Source organism: Scyliorhinus canicula, chromosome 27, assembly GCF_902713615.1.
Source record: "Scyliorhinus canicula chromosome 27, sScyCan1.1, whole genome shotgun sequence".
In the NCBI taxonomy this organism is placed as follows: Eukaryota; Metazoa; Chordata; class Chondrichthyes; order Carcharhiniformes; family Scyliorhinidae; genus Scyliorhinus; species Scyliorhinus canicula.
Window position 1 is genome coordinate 18,512,332 of NC_052172.1, and position 27,067 is coordinate 18,539,398.

The window sequence follows — 27,067 nt, forward strand, 5'->3', positions numbered from 1 at the left end:
CTAAATTGCCCCTTAATTGGAAAAAATAATTGGGTAATCTAAATTTATAAAAAGAAAAAAAAAAAGTCGTGGGGCTGAAATCTCCGGCACCCCAGGCCACGCGTTTCTCGACGGAGCGCCGTTCGCTGTCGCCGGAATTCCCGCCTCCCGCTGCTTGTCAATGGGATTTCCCGTTGAAGCCGCCCCTACGCCGCTGGGAAACTTAGGGGCGGGGGGGGCGCACAGAGAATCCCAATGGCCGGAAAATTCCGGCCAAGATCTCAGACTAATTTTACATGGGACTATAGCTGTGGACAGACAAAAGGTACTTTCATCCCCACGTTTTCTGGGGTTTGGTTGTACAGGTGAAAGGGCAGTGTGCCAACTGACCGTCCGATGGACCGTACCCTCCCTGAGGTGCAGAAGGCTGGGTTACCTTTAAATATCTCCTCCTTCTCCAAGCTTTTTCCAGATGTTGAGTCTCCCGTCTCATCGCGCACCACCGCGTCTTGCCGCTTTTGCCGAGGGGTGGGCCTTGCTCCGCAGTTGACCGATGGTTTCCTGCATCTCGTCGCCAACCTGGAGTGCCCGAAGGCATGCGCCCGCAGGGGCACGTGGGTGAGCCAGCCATCCCCGTGCTCCCTCAGGAATAGGGGGTTGATGAAGAAGAGGGCCCCGTTCTCGGCCGTCACTTGGATGGAACACATGGGGAGCTGCTGCCGCTTCAGGATCTCCGAGCTGGCGGTAGGGCTGGAGTCCAGGGCCTTGCCCGAGGTGTCCTGGTAGAAAGCGTCTTGGCTTTGTTTGAAGGGCGAATCCCAGAACACTGGACGGAAACAAGGAAGAGAAACCAACATAGAACAGCCAAAAGGATGATTCAAATTTCTGGAGCACCTTGCTCGCATCAACCCCTGCATCCACGCCGCCGGTTCATCAGCGGAGAGGGGCCCATTCAGTGGGAAACCAGAAGATCCTGCCGCCCACACGGCGCCCATTGCATGTGTTGTGGGAAACAGAGCAGCAAATTGAGCACAGTAAGATCCCACAAACAGCAATTCATGGCAAATCCTCTTTTCCATTATGTTGGTGGAGGGATAACCTCCCCTGGGAATGTTTACCCCCCCCCCCCACCCCACCCCCCCCCCCCCACCCCCCCCACCCCCCCCCCCCCCCCCCCCCCCCCCACCCCGAGAGGCAGACGGAACCTCAGGTTAATGCCAACTGTAACATTCTCACAGCGACACTGGCTCCGAGCGGGTTAGGAAGCAAAATCTTGGAAGGTTGTGCTCACCGACCTTCACAAACAAAACACCTCCGTTTACACGGAGGGGCCGTTTAGCTCACTGAGCTAAATCGCTGGCTTTGAAAGCCGACCAAGGCAAGCCAGCAGCACCGTTCGATTCCCGTAACAGCCTCCCCGAACAGGCGCCGGAATGTGGCGACTAGGGGCTTTTCACAGTAACTTCATTTGAAGCCTACTCGTGACAATAAGCGATTTTCATTTTCATTTTCATTATTGCCCAGTGAATGCACCGGCCTTTTAAAAAATTTATTGAATAAATTCCAAAGAGATTTTTTTAAATATTAATTTAGAGCGCCCAATTATTTTTTTCCCCAATTCAGGGGCAATTTAGCGTGGCCAATCCACCTAACCTGCACATCTTTGGGTCGAAACCCACGCAAACACGGGGAGAATGTGCAAACTCCACACGGACAGTGACCCAGAGCCGGGATCGAACCTGGGACCTCGGCGCCGTGAGGCAGCAGTGCTAACCCACTGCACCACCGTGCTGCCCGTCCAAAGAGATATTATAAGGAGAAGTGAACCATTGCACTCTGGTCAGGCCCATACACAGGGATCAAACGCAGGAGAAAGAATGCAGACACTGGAATCCAGGTCCAACCAGAGGTCATTGCCTTTGGAGTGGACACGAGGAAGGAGGTGAAAGTCATTCGAGGAAGAGGGAAGTGAAGGGGAGAAGGAAAAGTGGGTGGTGGGGGGGGAGAGGGGAGGGAAGCAGTGAGGGAAGGAGGGAGAGAGAGAGGGGAGGGAAGAAGGGGGAGAGATAGGGAAAGAGGGACACAGAGACGAGGGAAGTGAAGGAGACAGAAATGTGGAGGGGAGGGGAAGAGAGGAGGTGAGAGGAAAGCGGTGAAGGAAGGAGGGGAGAGGGGGGGGAGGGAGACAGAGACAGGGAAAAGATGGGGGGGGAGAGAAAGAGAAGGTGGCGGAGAGAGACGGTGAGAAAAGTGGGGGGAGAGAGGAGGAGGGAGAGAGCGAGTGAGGCAGGGAAAGGAAGAAGAGAAAGGCGAGGGAACTGAAAGAGATAGCAGGTGAGAGAAAGGTAGAAGTGAAGGAGGGCGAGAGGGGCGGAAAGATATAAAAGGAAGGGAATGGGTGAGAGAGAGAGAGACCAAGGTAGGGAAGGAAGGTGAGGGAGGGAAGAGGAGAAAGAAATGGAGAGAAAATGGCAAAATAAGATAGGGGAAGAAAGGAGAGGTGAGGGGAGTGAGGGAGAGGGAAAGGAAGGGTGCAGAGCTAAAGTGAGGGAAGGAGGGGAAGAGAGAGAATGAGAAGGAGGGAGGGAGGGAGAGAAAGATGAGGGAACTGAAGGAAGAGGGGAGAGAAGGAGGGAGAGAGGGAAGAAGACATAAAGGGAAGGGATTGGAAGGAGTGAGAGAGGAGGGAAGGGGGAGAAAGAAGGGAAAGTAAGAAGAGGGAGAGAGAGGAGACCAAACTCTTTCCAATAAGACTGCGGAGGTGAGAATAGTGAGGAGGAAACACCAAGCAGGAAACAGCCTCGAAGAAAAGGAAGTCAAACTGAATATGAAAATGAAGTGAAACGATTAGACAAACTCACTCATGCCCAGCGCTGAGATCTTCTGAAGCTCCTCTTTGCTGCCTGTGTGTATAATGGCTGGTGGCAAGAGGAGACGAAATGGCAGGACATCTCTGTGCAGTTGGAAAAATACAGTGAAAATTAACACAGTTCCTGATTTCACTCCTCACCCTTCCTGTTTTTTGCAGTTACAAATGTGTAAAGTTCAGGGCCCTGTTGTTTTTTTTTGCTGAAGTATTTTTCGCGTTTGTGGTCAAAGTGGCTCTCGCTCCCACGCCTTGAGGTTGCCAAGTGTTTTTACAACACGCGTTATGGACGAGAGAGAGAGAGAGGAAGAAATCCACATTTCAAAAATTCGCCGCAGTCACTTCCTGAAAAATGGGTGACGAGCTCAAACGAGAACGTGTGAGGAACCGAAGAGGTGGACAGAAAAGATTTCTTTGCAACTGTGTTGCGGATCTGGAAGACATGGCCTGGAAAAGGCAGGGACTCCACAACGGAATCGGGAATATCCTGGAAAAGGAATCATTTCCAGCGTCGTGAGGGGGGGGGGGGGGGGGGGGGGGGGCTAATTGGATAGCTCCTGTACAGAGCTAGCATGGGCGCGATGGGATGAATGGCCTCTCTGAGTGGCCTCTTTCTGTGCTTTAAGAGGTAATCTAGAACTAGGGGCTCACAGGTGAGGAGAGGATGTACCCCCGGAGGGTCATTAATCGTCCCCCAGAGAGGGCAGCACGGTGGCGCAGTGGTTAGCATTGCTGCCTCACGGCGCTGAGGTCCCAGGTTCGATCCCGGCTCTGGGTCACTGTCCGTGTGGAGTTTGCACATTCTCCCCGTGTCTGCATGGGTTTCACCCCCACAACCCAAAAATATGCAGAGTAGGTGGATTGGCCATGCTAAATTGCCCCTTAATTGGAAAAAATAATTGGGTACTCTAAATTTTTTTTTTTTAAACTTCCCCCAGAGAGCAGTGGGGAGGAGGAGGGGGGGAGGGGGGTGGAGCTGGGTCACCTAATATATTCAAGGCTCTTGCAGACAGATTATTGATCGACGAGGGAGCTGAGGGTTATGGTGGGGTAGGCTGGAAAGTGGAGTTAAGGCCACAGTCGTCGGGATTAGCCGTTGTCGTATTGAATGGCGGAGCAGACCCGATGGGCCCAATGGCCTACTCCTCCTATCTCTCGTCCTCTTAATATTTTTCGTCTGCAGTAGTTGGATCAATCAAATGGCTTTCCAGGTGAATATGAAGGCTGGACTTTGGGGCCACATATAGGCTACTCTCGAGAGCTGTGCATGCTCAAACGTTGAGTATGTTGAGGACCGAGATGGATAGCGTTTGGACTCTTAAGGGAATGGCTTCGGGCGGACAAGTGGTGTTGATGTCAAACATGAGGCAATGACAATGATGGAGCAGCCTCGAAGGGCTGAATGGCCTAATCCTGCTCCTATTCCTCATGTTCTATCAGTTATATTTTCAAATTACCTCAAGATCTTTTTAGGGGGAAGAAAGAATGATCCTGAGTGAAGACATTCTTCCCGACATCGCCCCTGAACTGCCTGACTCTGATTTTAAGGCCCTCATATTTCTCCCTGTTGCCCAATCAGGTGAAGGCGGGGTCAGACTCAAGTGCGATGCCTCCCAGGGTCAACTTGACCTGTCCCCAACTCTTAATGAAGGGGCCCCCCACTTGGGCAAGAGGGCGAGCAGTGCCCGAGGTACAAAGCTCCAATCCCGGATCAAATGTAGGGAAGAGGTTAGACCACTCTGGACACTGAGACTGAGAGGGTCGGGTTCCCAACTCTCTTTCCCTTCCTTGCCCCCTCTTTTTCATAGAATTTACAGTGCAGAAGGAAGCCATTCGGCCCATCGAGTCTGCACCGGCTCTTGGAAAGAGCACCCTACCCAAGGTCAACACCTCCACCCTATCCCCATAACCCAGTAACCCCACCCAACACTAAGGGCAATTTTGGACACTAAGGGCAATTTATCATGGCCAATCCACCTAACCCGCACATCTTTGGGCTGTGGGAGGAAACCGGAGCACCCGGAGGAAACCACGCAGACACGGGGAGGATGTGCAGACTCCGCACAGACAGCGATCCAGCGGGGAATCGAACCTGGGACCCCGGATCTGTCAAGCAATTGTGCTAACCACCATGCTACCGTGGTGCTCTCCCAGGAAGGTCCAATCATGGAGTCGTTTAAGGCGCAGAAAGAGGCCATTCAGCCCATGGAATGGAAGCTGGCTCTCTGCCCTTACCCTTCCCGCCGTTCTGGTCGCTGTGCCTCTGCAAGTTGATTTTCCCCAAGTTGCCCGTCCGATTTCCTTTTGAAATCATTGATCATCCTGGCTTTGACCATCCTCGTGGGCAGCGTGTTCCAGGCGATTACCCCTCTCTGTGCAAAGGTAGTTCTTCCTCGCATTCCCCCCTGTATCCCTTCCCCGAAATCTTAAACCAGGAAATCCCTTACTCCTTGCACCATTGGGCTAATGGGAGCAACTTTGCTTTGTCTACCTTATCAAAATGTATCCCTCTAACATATCTTCCCTCGATCTTCTTTCCTTCACGGAGACTATATCGGTTGATGAATGTAAGTGTGGGAATGTCGGTAACACTCTCTTACCTGCTCACGCAGTAATAGCCAATCAGTTGGAATAAGCTGCTGAATCCCAGATAGGAATGTTCCAGATAAAAAACTGTGAAATATGAAGTGAAGCCGGGGTCAGTTATCAAACTTTAGCATCTTGCTATTAAACTACAAACCTCCCCATCATTGGACAGTGTTTTGCAGAGCCGTTACGGCCCAGAATGAGGCCGTTCGGCCCATCGTGACCGCGCAGGTTCTCCAAAGCAGCAATTCATTTGGTGCCGTTTCCCCCCGCCTCCTCTCCATAGCCCCGCACATTTGACCTCCTCGGATAACAATCCGACCCCCTTTCGAAGGCCTTGACTGAACCTGCTTCCGCCACACACTCCGGCAGTGCATTCCCCGCCCTAACCACCTGTCATAGAACATATCGTGCAAAAGGAGACCATTCGGCCCATCAAGTCTGCACCGACCCACTTAAGCCCTCACTTCCATCCTATCCCCGTTACCCAAAAACCACTCCGAACCTTTTTGGTCACTCAGGGCAATTTATCATGGCCAATCCACCTAAGGTGCACGTCTTTGGACTGTGGGAGGAAACCGGAGCACCCGGAGGAAACCCACGCACACACGGGGAGAATGTGCAAACTCCACACAGACAGTGACCCAGCGGGGAATCGAACCTGGGATCCTGGCGCTGTGAAGCCACAGTGCTATCCACTGTGCTGTCATGCTGCCCTATGTAAACACGTTTCTCCTCCTGCCTCCATTGCTACTTCTACCGATGCCCTGAAGTGTGGGTCTCTCTCATTCTTGAGCTTCCCGCCCAATGGGAATGGATTCTCCCTTCTCGACTCGGTCCGTGATTTGGAACACTGCTGTCAAACCGCCTCTCCAACCTTCTCATCTCCGGGAAAACAGGCCCAACTTCTCCAATCTGCCCACCAAACTGAAGTTCCTCATCCTTGAAGCTGCTGCAGTTGGTGTGAAACCAGATTCAGCAGAGTGTCAGAGGGAAGTGAATTTTGTTCCCTCTTTGCCTCGTGCACTCTCTGCATTGTGAGGTGCACAGAAGCTGTGCATCATGATGCAGAGAGCAAATAATTATCACTTTTTGGTAGCCAACTGTTTGTGTGTGTCTGTGTGGGATGTGTGTGTCTGTGTGGGATGTGTGTGTCTGTGTGGGATGTGTGTGTCTGTGTGGGATGTGTGTGTCTGTGTGGGATGTGTGTGTCTGTGTGCATGTGTGTGTGGATCTGTGTGTGCATGTGTGTGAGTGTTTGTGTGTGCATATGTGTCTGTGTGCACATGCATGTGTGCCTGTGCGCGCACTCACATGTGTGTGCATATGTGTCTCTGTGTGCACATGTGTGTGTGCCTGTGCATGCATGCACATGTGTGTGCATATGTGTCTCTGTGTGCACATGCGTGTGCGCGCATGTGTGTGCATATGTGTGTGTATGCATGCACTTGTGTGTGTATGCATGTGTGTGTTCTTGCATCTACGTGCATGCGTGTATGCGTCCGTATGCACATTTGTGTGTGTGCGTGCGTGTGTGTGCACATATGTGTGAGTGCATGTGTGTTTGCGTCTGTATGTGCATTTGTGTTTGTGCGTGTGTAATTGTATGTATGTGGGTATGTGTGTGCATCTGTGTGTTTATGCATGCGTGTGTGTGTGTGTGTGTATGCGTGCGTCTGTGTGCGCATCTGTGTGTGTGTGTGTGTGTGTGTATATATATGTGTGCGCATATGTGTGTTTATGCGTGTGTGTGTGTGTGTATGCGTGCGTCTGTGTGCGCATCTGTGTGTGTGGAGGTCCCAAAGTATTTTGGTGAGGGATAAATATTAACCTCAGGAGAATGAGGAGAACTCCAGCCTGGCCGTCTTTCACATATTGGCCACGGGACCTTTCACATACATCCACCCTCGGATTTAACATCTCAGACGACAGCACCTCAGGCAGTGGCGCACTCCCTCGCCAGAGTCAGCCAGTGCTCAAAGTCTCTGATGCTACCTAGGGAGCCAGGATTTCAGCTCGAGACAAGCACCAGGTGTGTCGATTGCCACTTTTTCCATTTTGTCAGTAAAATTCTAGATTAAAAACTGATATGATGTTGAGACAACTAGTGACGACTGAATGGAAAAGACAGGCTAGCAATGTCGCACAGAAAACAGCGTCAGGGTGGAATCAACGTAGCTCTGGGTACTTGGAGCTTCAGCCCCAACCCTCCCTTCATCCACAAGACGACTGACTAACAGAAACTGTGGAGAGATTTTCTCGAGTTTCAGCCAGATTGTTATTTAGTTCATGACAAAATCTTTCCTGACTCACCAAGGGAATCATATTCAGTCAGCTAGTTTCCATGACCATTACTGAAAACAATAAAAATATCAAAGTTCAGATGTTGCATAATCTCATCAAAATGGCAGCACAGAAGGACGCTGTTCGGCCCCTCCTGCTCAATGCTAGCTCCCCGATCTGGAGTAATCCACTCTGAGGCCATATCTCGGCCCTCTCCCCATCCCATTTTCCCAGTAGCCAATTTTAAAGAAAATGATGGACTCTGCCACACGTCTTCTCTAACTCTCTGCCTTGCTCTCTCTCGCTCTCTGCTTTGCTCGCTCGCGCTCTCTCTCTGCCTTGCTCTCTCTTTCTCCCTCTCACTCTCTCTCTCTCTCACTCTTTCTCGCGCTCTCTCTCGTTCTTTCTCTCCCCCTCCCACCCCCCTCTCTCGCTCGTGCTCCCCCCCCCCCCCCCCCCCCCCCCCCTCCCCCAACCACCCACCCACCCTCTCTCTCTCTCTCTCTCACAGCCATGGCTCAGTTTGGTTGCCCTTGTGTCTGGCAGTCAGAAGGTTGTTGGTATGAATTCCACTCCAGCTACTGGAGCACAAATAAATCAAGGTTGACAGCGGATGGAGAGCTGCGAAGGCCGGAGGATGGATGTTCGGGGATTGGCCGTGCTAAATTGCCCCTAGATGGGGTTACGGGGAAAGGGTGGAGGATTGGGCCTAGGTAGGGTTTCAGCGCGTTGGTGCAGACTCGATGGGCCGAATGGCCTCCTGCTGCACTGAAGCGATTCTATTCCATTCCAGCTGCCGTCTCTCGGATGAGGCATTGAACCGAGGCTCCCTCTGCCTTCCCAAGCCACTGCTTCGGAAAAAATAGCAGTGAATTTCCTCCTGGTATCGTGGACCAACATTTGTCAGCAACACGGAGCATGCCATTGTGTGAGATCTTGCTGTGCACAAAATGGCTGCCATGTTTCCGCCATTATTACAACAGCGAACATATCGAAAAGTTGGCTGGAAAGTGCTTTGGCATACCCTGAGGTTGTAAAAGATTCAATATAAATGCACATTCGTCTGATTTTCGCTGCCCATTTAAACATTTTACCCTCTTTTTTTTTAACAAACAATTTTAATGAGGTATTTTTGGCATTACAAACAACAACGGTATAAAAACAGTGTACACCGAGCAATAAACATAGAGCAAACACAGATACCTGTCCCTCCGAGACCCGCCTATTTAACCCCCTATTATACGCTACCCTAGCCCCCCCTCCTGCCCCCCCCCCCGCTGACTGTCATAATATACACCAGTATATCATGGTGCAGACACACACTGATGGACACACACACAGGGACCAATCAACATGTACAAACACCGCAGCCAATCACCAGTTAGAACACACGCACTATAAAGGCAGAGGGCATCACGGTTCCCGCTCATTCTGGGTGCTGCCTCTCAGAAGCACGAGAGCTCATCCAGCCTAGCACAGACTCACACCACGTGCTGAGAGATTCAACTGGTTCGGACAGGCACAGGTCTCTAGTTAAACTAGCATTGTGTAAACCCACAGTTGTAGTATGTCTAGCATTTTATAAGTAGTTAATAAAATAATGTTGAACCTTCTTCAGTGTTGGTGGCATATGTCTGCTTCACAAGTCCACAGTGCCCAACACTGACGATTAATTCTCCGCAAAGAAGGGGGCGGCACATGGCACAGTGGTTAGCATTGCTGCCTCACGGCGCTGAGGTCCCAGGTTCGATCCCGGCTCTGGCTCACTGTCCGTGTGGAGTTTGCACGTTCTCCCCGTGTCTGCGTGGGTTTCGCCCCCACAACCCAAAGATGTGCAGGGCGGGTGGATTGGCCACGCTAAATTGCCCCTTAATTGGAAAAATAATAATTGGGTACTCTAAATTTGAAAAAAAAAGAAGAAAAAAAAATTCTCTGCAAAGAAGTCGATGAATGGTTGCCACCTCCGGGCGAACCCTAACTCTCAAGGCGAACTTAATCTTCTCTAGGCCGAGAAAGCCAGCCATGTTGGTTAACCAGGCCTCTGACTTCGGGGGCTTTGAGTCCCTCCAAGCTAATAGTATCCATCTCCGGGCTACCAGGGAAGCAAAGGCCAGAACGTCTGCCTCTTTCTCCTCCTGGATTCCCGGGTCTTCCGACACCCCGACAATCGCCACCTCTGGACTCGGTGCCACCCTTGTTTTCAATACTCTGGACATGACGTCCGCAAACCCCTGCCAATATCCCCTAAGTTTTGGACGCGCCCAGAACATGTGGACATGGTTCGCTGGTCCGCCCGCACATTTTACACACCTGTCCTCCACCCCAAAGAATCTACTCATCCGGGCCACTGTCATGTGGGCCCAGTGGACCATCTTGAATTGGATCAAGCTGAGCCTGGCGCATGTAGCGGTCGCGTTGACTCTCCTCAACGCGTCCGCCCATAAGCCGTCCTCCATCTCTCCCCCAAGCTCCTCCTCCCACTTACGTTTCAGCTCCTCGGTCTGCGTCTCCTCCGCCCCCATTAGTTCTTTGTAGATGTCCGGGACGCTCCCCTCCCCCACCCACCCCCTAGACACTACCCTATCCTGGATCCCCCTTAGTGGCAGGAGTGGGAAGGATGATACCTGCCTGCGGAGAAAGTCTCGCACCTGTAAATGTCTGAATTTGTTCCCTCTTGCCAACCCAAACTTCTCCTCCAGCGCCCACAATCTAGGGAAGCTCCCTTCCAGGAACAGGTCCCCATCCTCTCAATTCCCGCCATACTTGAAACCCCCATCCATCCAGGCTCCCTATTTTACCCTCTTTTAACCTTCGGTCTGTTCCCTTGGTTACCGATGCACCAACTGTTGGAAACAACCCCTTCACTCTTCAACTGCACAAAAGCTCTCCCGATTTTGCAAACTGGGGCTGGTTTAGCACAGTGGGCTAAACTGCTGGCTTGTAATGCAGTTCAATCTCTGTACCGGCCTCCCCAAACAGGCGCCGGAATGTGGCGACTAGGGGCTTCTCACAGTAACTTCATTGAAGCCGACTTGTGACAACAAGCGATTATTATTATTATTACCTCCCTTCAACCTCGCCGTCTGCAATGAAAAGGTCGGAATGTGGTTGTTTTAAACCTGTCCCGGTCAGAAGGCGATGGCCAAAAACGGCGCAGGGTATTCAAACTGTGGCCTGGCCAAAGGCTTGACAGCGCTCCCTGTCTCCCAGAGAAACTCAGGCTGACTCTGCCCACTGCGGCCAGGGCGGGTACTGCGGCCAGTGCCCAGCTGAGTTTGGGCATTGGGCAAGAACCTGAGACTGGCGGGCGCAGGGAGTGGGAGAGGAGAGTCGTTCACGCCGACGGCTGTCACAACATGTTTTCAACACCTGTTATTTCTTGGATTACACGATTCAGTCAGAATGAGCTCTACTTTTCCGCTCTCGCCCTAACAAACTTCCTCTTTAGTGTTTCAACGGAACCTATTTTTCTCTCCTGTTACACCCACGGAGAGCTTCGTCTGTCGGTTGAGAATAAACTCTGTGGAGTATAGTGCGTGTCTCTCGAGATAACGTCATCGGTTAACTCTTTGTTATATTCGCTTTTTCCATTTGCCTTCCGGCCGTTGTTATTTTTCTGACGATCGGGTTTAAATGAAAAAAAAAAACTCCGTGAATGCTAAAGCTAAGCAATGGTTAAAGTGCCGGTGAAGACTCTGTCCCCAAGCTGGTGGCATCTGAGAAACCCCTTTGAAGGGGCTGGTTTAGCTCACCGGGCTAAATCGCTGGCTTTTAAAGCAGGCCAGCAGCACGGTTCGATTCCCGTACCAGCCTCCCCGGACAGGCGCCGGAATGTGGCGACTAGGGGCTTTTCACAGTAACTTCATTGAAGCCTACTCGTGACAATAAGCGATTTTCATTTCAAGAGATTGAGTCAGTCAGATTAGAGGGTCAATGGTATTGACATGTTAGTTATATTGTGCGGATTTGCAGGCGAACAGCATTGTTTAATGAAGTGCTGGGTGTCCATGACATGCAAACATCTACGGCGCTGAGGACCCAGGTTCGAATCCCGGCCCTGGGTCACTGTCCGTGTGGAGTTTGCACATTCTCCCCGTGCCTGCGTGGGTTTCACCCCCACGACCCAAAGATGTGCAGGGTAGGGGGATTGGCCGCACTAAATTGCCCCTTAATTGGATAAAAATAATTGGATACGCTAAATTTAAAAAAAATAATGATATGCAAACCAATGAGCACTCAGAATCGGACACAACCAATGGAGAGTCAGGACACTCAAGAGGTGGCATCACCACAAGGGGGCATGACATAAACACTATAAAAGGGATGAGGCACTCACACCCTGCCTCTTTCCACAGACAGACATCTAGAGAGTTAGACAGGGTTGATCAGCAGCATCACACCCCAGCACGTGGCTTAGAGCAAGCTGGTACAGTTAGACTGAGTTACTACAGTTAGATTAGCAGAGAGTCAAACTCATTTTGAGAACTGTGTTAATAGTTCAATAAACACGTTGAACTCATTTCAGAGTCAGGAGCATCCTTTGGTTACGACTGCATCAAGTAGCAGCCTGTGTTATCCGAAGCAGCAGAACACAACACTGGGGGTACATATAAACAGGGACGTCGGACCCAACTGTCTGACCCTCTCCTGTGGCTGTGTTTGCAGCCGGGATGCCTTGGAAAGAGGGTACGCGGTGCCCACCGGCACCCTTCAGGCCTTCCGTACCCAGTGGGCACGGCAGGGGCTGGGGTCCTTCATCAGTTCCAATAATAACATTTTGGTTCAGTTAAATAAGTGTCTTTTGATGTCCTATTTTAGTTGGAGTGCCCCACCTGGGGCCGTCGTTGTTGTCATTTTAGTTTAATTTATTGACGTTTTTGTTCTATTTAAAAGAGCTGAAATAGGGGACATCTGTCTGACTCTGTTCCGTGGCTATGTTCACGTCCGGGGGGGCCAGAGAGAGAGCACGCTTGGTGCCTTAGAATCCGAGAATCCCTACAGTGCAGAAGAAGGCCATTCGGTCCATCGCTTGCAGCGACATTTCGAATGAGGACTCTGCCCGTGCCCACCCCCTCTCCCCCCTATCCCCGTAACCCCATAGCCAGCACAGCCCGAGACACTAAGGGGCAATTTAGCACGGCCAATCCACCTAACCTGCACATCTTTGGACTGTGGGGAGGAAACCGGAGCACCCGGAGGAAACCCACGCACACACGGGGAGAAGGTGCAGACTCCGCACGGACAGTCACCCGAGGCTGGAATTGAACTCGGGCCCCCGGTGCTGCGAGGCAGCGGTGCTAACCACTGTGCCGCTATGGCCGCCCTTCCATGACTGGTGGGCACAACAGAGGCTGGGGTGAATTAGCCCCCCCCCCCCCCCCCCCCCCCCCCCCCCCCTCCCCCGGGCACCATTTTGATTTGACTTTTTAAAAATAGATTTAGAGTATCCAATTCATTTTTTCCAATTTAGGGGCAATTTAGCGTGGTCAATCCACCCACCCTGCACATCTTTGGGTTGTGGGAGTGACCCGGGGCCGGGATCGAACCTGGGACTTCAGCGCCGCGAGGCAGCAGCGCTAACTCACTGCGCCACCGTGCTGCCCCATTTCGATTTGATTGATGAGTTTCCGTTGATGTTTTGTTCTATTTACAGTGCCCCGTGTCAAGGCACTCCTCCCACCCCCTCAACCTCCCGCCCACCCCTTTTATTATATTGCTTCAGTGAGCAATAGTCCTTCAAATTAGCAAATAAATAGTGGGATAGCTGGGACACTGGGGTAGTGTGAGTGGAGAGCTGTCAGGGCGAACAGGTCAATAAACTCCCTCAATCAAGCAAAACTCCCTATCTTGGTTTCAACATCAGCGGCTGGCTTAGATTCCCTGAACAGTCCCAACTCTCAGCGCTAGTTACAGCTGAGTCACCAGAATTGCACTGGAGGGGAGGGGAGAGGAATGGAGGAGAGGGAGGGGAAGGGTAAAAGAGAGGAGCGAGGGGGGGAACAACAGGGATTATTGAGAGAAAGGGAGGGGAAGGAGAGGAGAAAGAGGGAGAAATGGAGGAGGGGGAGCTGGAGGCAGCGGAGAGGAAAGGGAAGGAGGGGACAGGCAGTTAGAGGAGGGGAGAGGAGAGGGGAGGGAGAGGAAAGAGGAGACGGTAGGGAGGTGAGATGGTGACGAGCTGTAAGCAGGAGGGGGGTGGAAGGGGCGGCCCAGGTCTTGTGTTTCTGAGCTCACGTCCTATCAGAACAAGATTTTGTGGAGCCATCGAACAAACTATGATGCCCCCCACAGTGAAATAGCTTGCCCACACTCTCGTGCATCGATAGATCTGTCAAACAGGTTGAAGGGAGCTGCAGGGTTGACAATCATTTGGCTCACTACACAATGTGTACAACTTACTGCATATCTGTGCACCGGAGTGATACCTTTCATGGTTCAATGGCCTGTTCATTCCCAGGAAAATTGAGGTAAGCAGTTAGAGAGGTTTACCTGAACCGTCCTCCTTGACGACAAAGTCCTCCAATTCCGACGTCCCACTTCCCAGCTGGACTGTCAGGGTCTTATTTTTCCCGCAATTATTACTCCACAATAAAAATGTCTGAAAGAGGGGGGAGGGAGAAAGCAGTTCAGTAGGATTATTTCTCCTGATGATACACGGCAACGCAAACACTACACCCCAGGCTGCGCTCCCATATTGTACCCTCTGTGAACCTGAGCTCATCCAAATCTCTGCAGTCCGTGTCTTAACTCACACTAAATCCTGTGCACCTGACCCAGTATTTACTTATGTGGCTCCTATGAAACAGCCTGGAATGTTTTATCACATTCCCCCTTCTCCTCCAGGTACCAGGTCCCAAGAGGACGTTGGTGAACATTGACACCCATTGGATTGGTTCACGATTTTGCTGGGAAAAGTTGATGTTATAACTGGATGGGAAGATCCCAGAATGGAACCCTGGCCGTAACCTTTAATAGAATGTGGAGAAACAGATTCACGGGGCCACTAATTAGTTTTAACATTTATTTAACATGAAAAAATTGTATTCTGATTCTCTATCACTTTCCAAGCAGTCTTTCCAAGAAAGATCTATACAAGTGTGCCACAAGTATGCCTTTGTTTGCTCACTTTATTTATAAGTGGCGTTTGACCTGTGATGGAATTTGCTTAATTGGTGGAAGAGAAGGTGTCATTTAATTGTAAAAAAGGTTTTCTTTTAATTTAAGAATTGTTTAACTGTTAACTAAAAAGCTATTTTCTGTGATATTAATGTGTTCAATCCTGTGTTAAGAATAAAGTTTGTTAGGGCAGCACGGTGGTGCAGTGGGTTAGCACTGCTGCCTCACGGCGCTGAGGTCTCAGGTTCGATCCGGCTCTGGGTCACTGTCCGTGTGGAGTTTGTACATTCGCCCCGTGTCGGCGTGGGTTTCACCCCCACAACCCAAAGATGTGCAGGGTAGGTGGATTGGCCACGCTAAATTGCCCCTTGATTGGAAAAACTGAATTGGACACTGTAAATTTTTAAAAAAAGAATAAAGTTTATTTTAATATAAAAGATACCGATTGGTCGGTGGAATCTCTCCTGGAGCAAGGTATCGTTTCCTCACAGCTTTAATTGTTTTAAGTGTTGGTTTGCGAGGATTTTAATATAACTTATGGCCATACACTAGGGAGTGCGGCTAGTTTATGTGCCCTCTGCAAACGGGTATGTCCAGAGCTCTAACAGTAGTGCAGAGGTGGCAGTATAACATTGACCAAACCCGACCCCCCCCCCCTCCTGCTCATGCTCCCGCACCACATCCTGCCAAGCAAGTGTTGGTGTAAGTCCTCAACTTCAAGAACAACTCAACACAAATTGCACCATTTGTACAGCGTCATATTTCCTGAGTGTGCTCAACCGGGCGCTCCACTGCCCGTCAACTGTGGCTGGGGGACCATCAACTCGAGGCCGTTCGGCCCATCGTGTTGCACCGGCCATCGAGCACCAATCTATTCCAATCCCATTTTCCAGCACTCGGTCCGTTGCCTTGTGCGCTGGGGCGTTCCGAGTGCTCATCGAAATGCTTATTAAATGTTGTGAGGGTTCCCGCCTCCACCGCCCTTTCAGGAAGCGAGTTCCAGATTCTCACCACCCTCTGGGGGGAAAGGTCATTCCTCAAAACATAGAACATACAACATAGAACATTACAGCGCAGTACAGGCCCTTCGGCCCTCGATGTTGTGCCGACCTGTGAAACCACTGTGGAGCCCATCTACACTATTCCCTTATCGTCCATATGTCTATCCAATGACCATTTGAACGCGTTTAATGTTGGTGAGTCCACTACTGTTGCAGGCAGGGCATTCCACGCCCTTACTACTCTCTGAGTAAAGAACCTACCTCTGTCCTATATTTATCTCCCCTCAATTTAAAGCTATGTCCCCTCGTGCTAGACATCACTATCCGAGGAAAAAGGCTCTCACACCCTATCTAATCCTTTGATCATCTTGTATGCCTCAATTAAGTCACCTCTTGATCTTCTTCTCTCGAACGAAAACAGCCTCAGGTCCCTCAGCCTTTCCTCATAATATCTTCCCTCCATACCAGGCAACATCCTTGTAAATCTCCTCTGCACCCTTTCCAATGCTTCCACATCCTTCCTATAATGCGGCGACCAGAACTGCACGCAATACTCCAAATGCGGCCGCACCAGAGTTTTGTACAGCTGCAACATGTAAAACCAAAACCTCCTGCCCCCTTACCTTAAATCTATGCCCCCTGGTTATTGGACCCTCTAATAAAGGGAAAAGATTCTTCCTATCTGTGTCCTTCATAATTTTATGCACCTCAATCAGGTCCCCACTCAGCCCCCTCTGCTCCAAGGAAAACAACCCCAGACTATCCCAGCCTCTCTCCAGAGCTGAAACGCTCCATCCCGGGCAACATCCTGGTGAATCTCCTCTGCACCCTCTCCAGTCCCATCACATCTGTCCTATGGTCAGCTAGCTATATGCAATGCATATTGTAAATATTAACTGCAAATTTATTCAGTATTGGAAGAAACTGATTTGGTTTGCAACTTATATAATGTCGACTTTGAGCAGTCACGTAATGTACTTTTAAAATTTAATGACTAAAGAATATTTTTGGGGGGGGGAACCAAAACTGCGCAAATGGGCAACAATTGCCAGTGAAGCTTTCACTTTGAGACTGAATTAGGAACAGAAACCGTGTTGGGCAGCTTATAGCGTAATGGTCGCTGTTTCCTAAACCGACATTAAACTGTGAATTAAGGGGGGTTATGTGGAGAGGCAGGAGACACCGGGATTGCTCCCCCCCTACCACAGCAGAGTTCAAAAGGAGGAGGGGTTTCGGAAGAGTAGATAGGGAGGAACTGTTTCCGTTGATTGGAGGGTCAGTAACATAGGTTTGAGATAGTTGGCAAAAGGCGCAGGAAGACAAGTGGCGAGGGGGGGGGGGGGGGTGGAGGAAACTGAGGGGATTTTATTTATGAATTATTATGATCTGGAAGGTGTTGCCTGACGGAATCAAATTCATCAGTAACATTCAAATGAGAACTGGACAAATGCTTGCAAGAGGAATAGAAAGGGGAAAGAGCGTGATTGGATAACTCAAAGGGTTAGAACAAGCATAATGGGCCGAATGGCTTCCTCCTGTGGCTCTCTGTCCCCTCTCGCCTTTAATGTGAACCTTGGCATAGAGTTGGGGGTTCTGATTCCCATGTTGCTCGTCAGACCTACCCCTCGGGGCTGGCGCCCCAGGACATCCTTCACGAGCGCCGACTCGATTCCGAGCTGGAGCCAGACGTTGTGGGACAGCGTCAGTTTGTCAAAGAGACTGAGCTTCGAACATGCTGAAATGTCTCTTTGATCCTCCTCCTCACGAGGGCTCTGGTATCCTCCATTGCAAAGCTGCTTGTGGTTGGGGCTGTAGGGACTAACATGAAAAAGGATTAGCATCAACGTTACAAGACTCCTGACCCTTACTCAAGTTTTAGACGGCTCACCACCAGCTCGCAACTGGAGAGGGGCAATAATATTGCAGGTTTTATTTTTTGTTAATTAAATTGGGTTTAACCTCTCAGTTCCCCATCGGTTTAGGAAACAGTGATCATAACGATATTAGCTTCCCAACCCGGGCTCTGTTCCTAATTCATTCTCAAGATGAAAGCGTCACTGGCAATTGTTATAAATTGAGAATCCCACCATCTGGGATTCAAACTCAGGCCCCCCAGAACATGACAACGCCGCTGCCTCCCCTGGACTAGCTTTGTAACTCCAGTTTATTAATTGAGCTGCTGAGGTGGGATTTGAACCCATGTCCCCAGGCCATACAGTGAGGTTACTACTACGCCACCCTCTCCCCGATTGTAAATACCTAATTGGCTACGACAAGCTTCGAAACTTACAGGATACTGCGAGGCCTGGATAGAGTGGACGTGGAGAGGACGTTTCCACTTGTCGTGAAAAACTGGAACCACAGGGCACAAATCTCAGACTAAAGGGACGATCCTTGAAAACAGAGATGAGGAGGAGTTTCTTCAGCCAGAGGGTGGTGAATCAGTGGAACTCTTTGCCGCAGAAGGCTGCGGAGGCCAAATCACTGAGTGTCTTTAAGACAGAGATAGATAGGTTCTTGATCAATAAGGGGATCAGGGGTTATGGGGAGAAGGCAGGAGAATGGGGATGAGAAGAATATCAGCCATGACTGAATGACAGAGCAGACTCGATGGGCTGAGTTGCTAATTCTGCTCCTATATCTTATGGTCCCGATGGTGCTATAGAAATTCACGCCCCCTTCCTATTCTATATTGTAGATAAATACAAACTTAAAATCCAGTCAAGTTTGAATATTCTGCACAGACACCGCGAGTTCTGGTGTCGTGGAAATCATAATAAAGGCAAATTCCTCGAGGTTCGATTTAAGGGAATTTATTTACACAAATATATTTGCGGAGAGAGAGTGTTCCAGCTGCAAAAGCCAGGGCATGCTTTTATAGTCTGAAATAACAGCTTGAAGTAAACAGACATGTTTATATTAAATAGACCTTGGAAAGTACGTAAGATGAAATACGTAGGCCGTATGTTCTTGGCTAAAAACAACTCGAGTACACATTTTGTTATTTTTTGGAGGACAATGTGTTTTCCTAATAAGGCCGAAACCAGAATATTTTAGCAGTATTTCATTTATGTTACCTGACCTACTTATTTTCATTCAAAAGCAGTGTTGAACTATAGTCAAGCATTTCCCAGCATGCTTCGAAGTTGGTTTACCTTAATTTCCCTTCCACCTATGGGACTGAGGGACGGGATTCTCCGGCTGTTCACTGAGAGAGGAGCTCAGAGATTTCGGTAAGTTTGTGGGGGCTGGATGAGATGGCAGAGAAGGTGGGGCCGGAGAGAGGGATGGGGAAGGAGGGGCGAGGCCACGGAGGGATCTAAAACAGAGGCGAATTTTAAAACCGCGATGCTTCTAGATCCCGGAGTTTGCATAGGTCAGCGAGCACAGTGAACAGAGGGGAACGGAGTTAAGACATGCGCAGCTGGGTTTAGGGCGACCAAACGTTTAGAGTGTGGGAGAGCAGCCAGGGAACTGTTGGAATCGCTGAGTCGAGCCCTGTCGAAGGTGAGGTTTTCAGAGGCCGAGACAGGGTAAAGTCGGCCTACGTTAAAGGTGATGCTAGTGAGGCGCGATGTGAGGTTGAACTTGGGTTCAAAGTTGTGAACCGACCCTGGCTTTAAGTCAGACTGTTGCCAGGGAGAGGGATGAGAGAACTGAGGGTAGTTTCTATTGAGCACGCCCCGCCCACACTCCTTGACTTCCACCCAGCCGGTCCTGCCCCTCCCCCGCCACCCACCCCCCCCCCCCCCCAGACAGAACATGCCAAAGGACACCCAGAGTAATCGTGCGTGAGAAACCTTTCACATGGCCCACCACAGAATTTACCCAATAGCTTCGCAGCAACATTAATGTTCCTCACCGGCCTCTGCCGTCCCACCCTATCAACATGTCCTCCTCTTCCCTTCTCAAGAATCGTAGAATGGTTCAGGTGTGGAAAGCGGCCATTGTGTCGGCGCTGTGTCTCTGCAAGAACGACTCGCCCAGGCCCACCTCCCCTGCCGGCCCTTTCCCTATAACCCTGTAAACAGTGCCTCGTCAAATAACCAATCAATTCTCTTCTTAAGCCCATGATTCAACCGGCCTCCACCACCCTCCCAGGCACAGCGCAATTGCAGATCCTAAACACTCGCTGCGAGAAAACGTTCTCCCCCCCCCCCCCCCCGTGACTCCATTGCTTCTTTTGACCAGTTGTCTTCAATCTGTACCTGTCTAGATCTCGATCCTTTCTCTGATCTAACTTCCCCTGAAATGCATCAGACAATGTGAGGAAAATGAGGGCGTGGAGGGTTATTGGGCCATTTTTTAAAAATTCATTTACGGGATTTGGGCGTCGCTGGTTAGGCTGAGCGTTTATTGCCCGTCCCTAGTTGCCCTTCAGAAGGTGGTGGGTGAGCTGCCTTCTTGATCCGCTGTAGTCCCGGAGGTGTAGGTCCACCCATTGCGCTGCCATTGCAGGTGTACAGAATTAGGTCACAGGTCGACCATGATCTAATTAAATAGCAGGACGGGCAGGGTGGCGCAGTGGTTAGCACTGCTGCCTCATTATCATAGATTAATCATAGATTATCATAGAATTTACAGTGCAGAAGGAGGCCATTCAGCCCATCAAGTCTGCACCGGCTCCTGGAAAGAGCACCCTACCCAAGGTCAACACCTCCACCCTATCCCCATAACCCAGTAACCCCACCCAACACTAAGGGCAATTTTGGACACTAAGGGCAATTTAGCATGGCCAATCCACCTAACCTGCACATCTTTGGACTGTGGGAGGAAACCGGAGCACCCGGAGGAAACGTGCAGACTCCGCACAGAGAGTGACTCAAGCCGGGAATCGAACCTGGGACCCTGGAGCTGTGAAGCAATTGTGCTATCCACAATGCTACCGTGCTGTCTCTCGTTCTTTATGTTCCTCGTTCCTTATTCGTTATGGCGCCGAGGTCCGATTCTGGCTCTGGGCCACTGTCCGTGTGGACACATTCTCCCCGTGTCTGCGTGGGTTTTGCCCCCACAACCCAAAGATGTGCAGGGTAGGTGGATTGGCCAAGCTAAATTGCCCCTTACCTGGAAAAAATGAATTGGGTACTCTACATTTATATATATATACAAAAAATCATCCTAATTAGGGGCAGCATGGTGGTGCAATGGTTAGCACTGTTGCCCCAAGGCGCCGAGGACCCAGGTTCGATCCTGGCCCTGGGCCACCGTCCGTGTGGACACATTCTCCCCGTGTCTGCGTGGGTCTCGCCCCCCCACAGCCCAAAGATGTGCAGGGTAGGTGGATTGGCCAGGCTGAATTGCCCCTTAATTGGAAAAAAATAATAAACGTATTTTTAAAATGATCTAATTGAATAGCAGATCAGGCCAGAGGGGCTGAATGGCCTCCTCGTGTTCCTAGAAACAGCCAAACCTCTTCTGGCACAGGGCTCTGACATCTCTCTTGCTCGCGCCCGAATGGTGTCAGACTTTATATTTCTGGTTTGAACAGGTGTCTTCTTATCGCTGTGCAATCAGAGAAGCTGCATCAACGTTGGAGGGAACGTGACAAGAGTAACAACAGCCAAACTTTAACGGCAAACGAAGAAGTGCAGATTCCGTCACTTGGGCTGATGTCATTTCCCTGCATTGTCCAGGGGTTTGTATTTTGATAAATGCACAATTACAGCATTCTAACCATCGCCTCCTTTTCCTGCATCGCCTTTGGCTCAGTGATTGATTTATTTCGCCCTTTTTCACAAACTCAGTTGCCCCAAAGTCCGCTAACGCCAATGGAATACCTTCTGTCAAAGTGTAGCGACCACGGCAGCCATTTTGTACACAGCAAGCTCCCAAAACAGCAATGAGATTGACCGATTTGCTGAGGTTGTTTGACAAGTTAAACACTGGGACCTGGGGCACGGCCAAGGACTTTCCTCTTCCCATAGCGGCTGTGGGATCTTTTGCGTCCAATGAAGGTAGACGAGGAGGGAGCGGGGGGGGGGGCGAGGGTGGCTAAATGGCTCACGTGCACGATGGCACTGTTGACAGAGACTCTCCCCCTCAGTACTGCAGTGGGAATCTCTTGAGTGTGGTGCCCAAGTCTTTGGTGTGTGACTCGAACTCTGAACCTGCTGAGCCACTGGGCCACATATAACAAGGATGGATTCCCTACATCCTGGAGCAGTCCCAGTGGCTTGGAAAGTAGCAAAAAATAACCCTGCTTTTCAAGAAAGTAGGATCGGAGAAAACAGGGAACTATTGACCAGTTCGCCTGGCATCAACTTTGGCGGAAGTGAAAGATCGGGCAGCACGGTAGCATTGTGGATAGCACAATCGCTTCACAGCTCCAGGGTCCCAGGTTCGATTCCGGCTTGGGCCACTGTCTGTGCGGAGTCTGCACATTCTCCCCGTGTCTGCGTGGGTTTCCTCCGGGTGCTCTGGTTTCCTCCCACAGTCCAAAGATGTGCAGGTTAGGTGGATTGGCCATGATAAATTGCCCTTATTGTCCAAAATTGCCCTTAGTGTTGGGTGGGGTTACTGGGTTATGGAGATAGGGTGGAGGTGTTGACCTTGGGTAGGGTGCTCTTTCCAAGAGCTGGTGCAGACTCGATGGGCCGAATGGCCTCCTTCTGCACTGTAAATTCTATGATCCTGCTGGTGGGTAGAGTGGCATGATCCCCCCCTTTGTATTTGACAAATCCATGAGGGTTTCTTTGAGGTTGTATCTAACCGGCCAGATAAGGGGGAAACGAGTGAACATATGTGAATTTAAAGAAAAAGCATTGGATAAGGTACCAGGCTGGAGGCTATTGCACCAAACGATGACTCCTAGAATTGGGTACAATATATTGGTGTGAATTGTTGGATTGGCCAACAGAGAGTAGGAATAAATGAGTCATTTTCAAGTTGTTGATGGAGTACCACAACAATCGGTACTTGGGCTTCAGGTATTTTCAGTCCCATCGATGAGAGGCTGAGTTTAAAGCGTCAAAATTTACCGATGGTGTGCGGGACAGTAAACTGAGACGACGCGAAGATGATGCAAAAGGATTTTGGTGGGGGACGCGAGTGGGAAAGAAGGTGGCAAACGGAATAAGAGGTGAAGAAATGAGAAGTCATTCAATTTAGTTGGAAACAAATCTCACATTTCAAAAAAAAAATTTAGAGTACCCAATTCATTTTTTTTTTCAATTAAGGGGCAATTTAGCGTGGCCAATCCACCTACCCAGCACATCTTTGGGTTGTGGGGGCGAAAGCCACGCAAACACGGGAAGAATGTGCAAACTCCACACGGACAGTGACCCAGAGCTGGGATCGAACCTGGGACCCTCGGCGCCGTGAGGCAGCGGGGCTAACCCACTGCGCCACCGTGCTGCCCCACAAATCTCACATTTTTAAAATGCGAAGAGATTGGTAGCACTCAGAGAAGAGAATCGCAGGGCCAGCGAACGGCGTGATGCCAAGAAACACGCGTCTGGGGGACCGGATAGTCAAACCCCATATTGGAAGTATTGTGTACAGTTTGGGTTTCCTTAACTCCTGAAGGAGCACTTGCCTTTGAAGGAGTAGGATGAAAATTCACCAGGTTGGTCCTCGGGATGAGGGGGTTGGCCTATGATCAGAGGCTGAGTAAACCGGGTCTATATTCCCTGGGGATTTGAAGAACGAGGGCGCGATCTCTTCGAAACGTAGAAAATTCTTCGCGGTCCAGACATGGTGCATGCTGGGAGGATGTTTCTCCCACCTGGGGAATCTGGAACACAGAGTCGCAATTCCAGAGTCGGGGAGTCGATCATTGAAGACCGAGATGAGGAGAAAGTTCTTCACTCAAAAGGTGGTGAATCTTTGGAATTTTCTTTCCCCGAGAGTTGTGAATGCTCCATCGATGCGCACATTTAAGACAGAGATTTGAAGAAATTCAAGGAATGAAGTGGCATGGGGAGAGTGCAGGAAGGTGAGGTAGAAATCATTATCGAATTGCAGAGGTTTGAAGAGCTGAATGGGCTCCTCCTATTCCTCATGACATCATAAGAACAGAAGAATTAGGAGCAGAGGTAGGCCATTTGCCCCTCCATCCTGTTCTGCTATTCAATAAGATCAGGTCTGTGCTCAATTCTGTTGGAGTTTCAAATCCCACATTCCCCATCTACCCCCCCGACAACCTTTGATACACTTGCCTAACAAGAATCTATCCACCTCAACCTTAAAAATATTCAGTGACTGGCAGCACGGTGGCTGCAGCCTTGCGGCGCTGAGGTCCCAGGTTCGATCCCGGCTCTGGGTCACTGTCCGTGTGGAGTTTGCACATTCTTCCCGTGTCTGCGTGGGTCTCACCCCCACAACCCAAAGATGTGCAGGGTGGGTGGATTGGTCACGCTAAATGGCCCCTTAAATGGAAAAAAAATATTTGGGTACACTAAATTTATTTTAAAAATAAAATGCAGACAGAATATAAAGTTAGTCTCACAACTATCATCGATTGTTGTAAAAAAAACCTTTACTAATCTGAGGGAAATCTGCCGACCTTACTCAGTCTGGCCTACTCCAGACCCATGGCGATGGGGTTAACTCTTAACTGCCTCTCTGGAATGGCCCAGCGAGCTTCACAAACGAGTAGGTGGATTGAATACACTAAATTGCCCCTTAATAGGAAAAAATGAATTGGGTACTCTAAATGTATTTTTAAAAATAAATAAAAAATATTCAGTGACACCCCTGGCTCCACAACCCTCTGAGGTAGAGAGCTCCAAAGTTGCACAGCGTGCCGAGAGAGAAAAATTCTCCTCCTCTCTGTCCTCTCGCTGATTTTAAACAGTGCCCCCCCCCCCCCCCCCCCCCCCCCCTCCGCCTAGTTCTGGACTTGCCCACATGCCTTCCAAGTCCACCTTGTCGAAACCATTCAGGGTTTTACAAACTTCAATCAAGTCGCCCCTCGTTCCTGTACACTCCTGTGGAAATGAGCAAGATCTCCTCCTCTAAACCACCTCCAACGCATTTACAGCCTTCCTTAAATAAGGCGACCAAAACTGTGCATAATATTCAAGGTGCAATCTCACCAATGCCCTGTTTAACCGAAGCGTTACATTTATGTTCAATCCTTTCCGTAATGAAGGCTAGCATTCCATTATCCTTCTTAAAGCTGCAAATGGAGAGGGTTTAATGTCCAACCCCCAAATCTGGGAAGGACCAGCACTCCCACCGTCCCGTCCCAACATATTGAGCATAGCTCAGATTAGGAACCCAAGGTCCATTTTGCCCTCTGACGGTTTAATAGTCCGCTAGACGGTGCCTTTAACAGCCGAGGCCGCAGGCTGGTTTATTAAATAAAGAACATTCAGCTGGCAAACTAAGTAAGGGTGACAATTAAGATCAGCTCTTTGCATTAACTTGTAGCAAATGACTAAAGGGGGGCAGCAGGGTGGCGCAGTGGGTTAGCCCTGTTGCCTCACGGCGCTGAGTTCCCGGGTTCGATCCCGGCTCTGGGTCACTGCCCGTGTGGAGTTTGCACATTCTCCCCGTGTCTGCGTGGGTCTCACCCCCACAACCCAAAGATGTGCAGGGTAGGTGGATTGGCCACGCTAAATTGCCCCTTAATTGGAAAAAAAAATATTTGGGTACACTAAATTTATTTTAAAAATAAAATGCAGACAGAATATAAAGTTAGTCTCAGGAACGGTGACCAGGAAACTATCATCGATTGTTGTAAAAAAAACCTTTACTAATGTGAGGGAAATCTGCCGACCTTACTCAGTCTGGCCTACTCCAGACCCATGGCGATGGGGTTAACTCTTAACTGCCTCTCTGGAATGGCCCAGCGAGCTTCACAAACAAACCAATTCAGTTCAGGCAACAAAAGTGACTCCCAAATCCCACAAACGAATTTTTTAAGAAGTGCCATTGGCAGAAGCCTTGCAACAAGGCCCTTAGAGTGTCATCTGGTAGCATGAATGTGTGGCTCACATCGATTGTTCAGCACAAAACAGGCCATTCAGCCCTACTGACCCATACTGGCATATATTGCTCCTCTCAACCCATCCCTCCCGTCCTTCCGACCCTGTCACCCTTTGACCAGGGGAAAGGATGGAGAAAGTAAAAATAAACTCACCGCAGCAAAGCCCCCCCCCCCCCACCCCGATGGTCTGTACCAAGGGCTCTGAGTTCAGCTGTAACCTCAAATTTATCCTGTGGGTTCGGGAGAAGGGGGAGGCAAACAGCAGGGATTTTAAAACCTGATGGTTAACTGGTAATTCCTGTGGCAAAGTCCTCAACTATCGGGAAAGATTGAACAGGCAAAATCGCTGGAGAAAAGAAGAATCTGGGGTGACCGAACTGGCGTCTTCAAGGATATGAAGGGATTATGCAGGAAGGATGTCTTGTGGGGGACTCTGAAACTAGGGGCCATCAGTATGAGATGAATTCAGTCGGGAATTCAGGAGAAACATCTTCACTGGGAGACGGGCGATAGTGTGGAACTCGCTGCCACGCGGAGTGGTCGAGGTATAGATGTGCTTAAGGGGAAACCAGGTGAGGGAGAAAGGGATTGGATAGAGTGAGGTGATGAGGGATGGGATGAAATTGGTGGGGAACATAAACACCAGCACAGACTCAATGGGCCAAATGGCCTGTTCCTGGGGCGGAGCACGCTGGCGAAATATAGAAAACTTGCTGCACGTTACCTCATCTGTTGCTCCGGGTCACTCGTATCACACGATGGTCTTCTCAGCATTGTTCGCGGTCCGCGTAATCCTTTATTCACAGGGACGTCTTCCCAGCTCAGCCATCCTGCTCCGCCAGTCCGTCCCACAGGCACGCGAGAGAGGGCGTCCTCACTGACAAGCCCCACTGATCTGCTCACGGCGAATGGACAGTTCAACCCCCCGACCACCACCCGGGCTACGTTTCTGAACAAGGGGCAGGTAATCCACTCCTGTCGGCAGACAGAACGAGAATGAAGAGAGTATCGGTGCCGTGAAGGTCAAGGCTAACCTCTGCACGAGCCACTCTCCAGATTAGAGTTCTTGTATATCCGGAGTTGCTGATCTTTTGCACTGCTCTGTGATCTCAGACCTGGTTTTAAGAGCGAGCGAGCGAGAGGGAGACAAGGTTACAACAGTTTACAGGAAACCACAGCCCCTTTTTTGTGGTTGCCTCATTCGATATATTTCACTTATGCCTTTTTTTTAAAGCTAGGCTGAGCAGTGTTCACAAAACTCAACGTTGTGACCCAGTTTAAGCTGGTTTTTCAGTGAGGAGATCT

The 27,067-nt window shown here is 50.1% G+C and overlaps 1 protein-coding gene across 1 annotated transcript in view; it reads right to left on the reverse strand.

Annotated features, from left to right (window-relative positions):
• Window positions 1–26,803, reverse strand: part of LOC119958001 (ras and Rab interactor 3-like) — a 45,845-nt gene extending 19,042 nt beyond the window's left edge. Inside the window, exons 1-6 of the mRNA XM_038786256.1 lie at window positions 26,487–26,803; window positions 17,454–17,649; window positions 14,204–14,312; window positions 5,446–5,518; window positions 2,841–2,932; window positions 416–805 (exon numbers count right to left, since the gene is read on the reverse strand). Of these exons, the coding sequence (XP_038642184.1) occupies window positions 416–805; window positions 2,841–2,932; window positions 5,446–5,518; window positions 14,204–14,312; window positions 17,454–17,649; window positions 26,487–26,536 (910 nt within the window). The 5' untranslated portion in view covers window positions 26,537–26,803. The remainder of the gene's footprint in view (window positions 1–415; window positions 806–2,840; window positions 2,933–5,445; window positions 5,519–14,203; window positions 14,313–17,453; window positions 17,650–26,486) is intronic.
• Window positions 26,804–27,067: the final 264 nt, after the last annotated feature.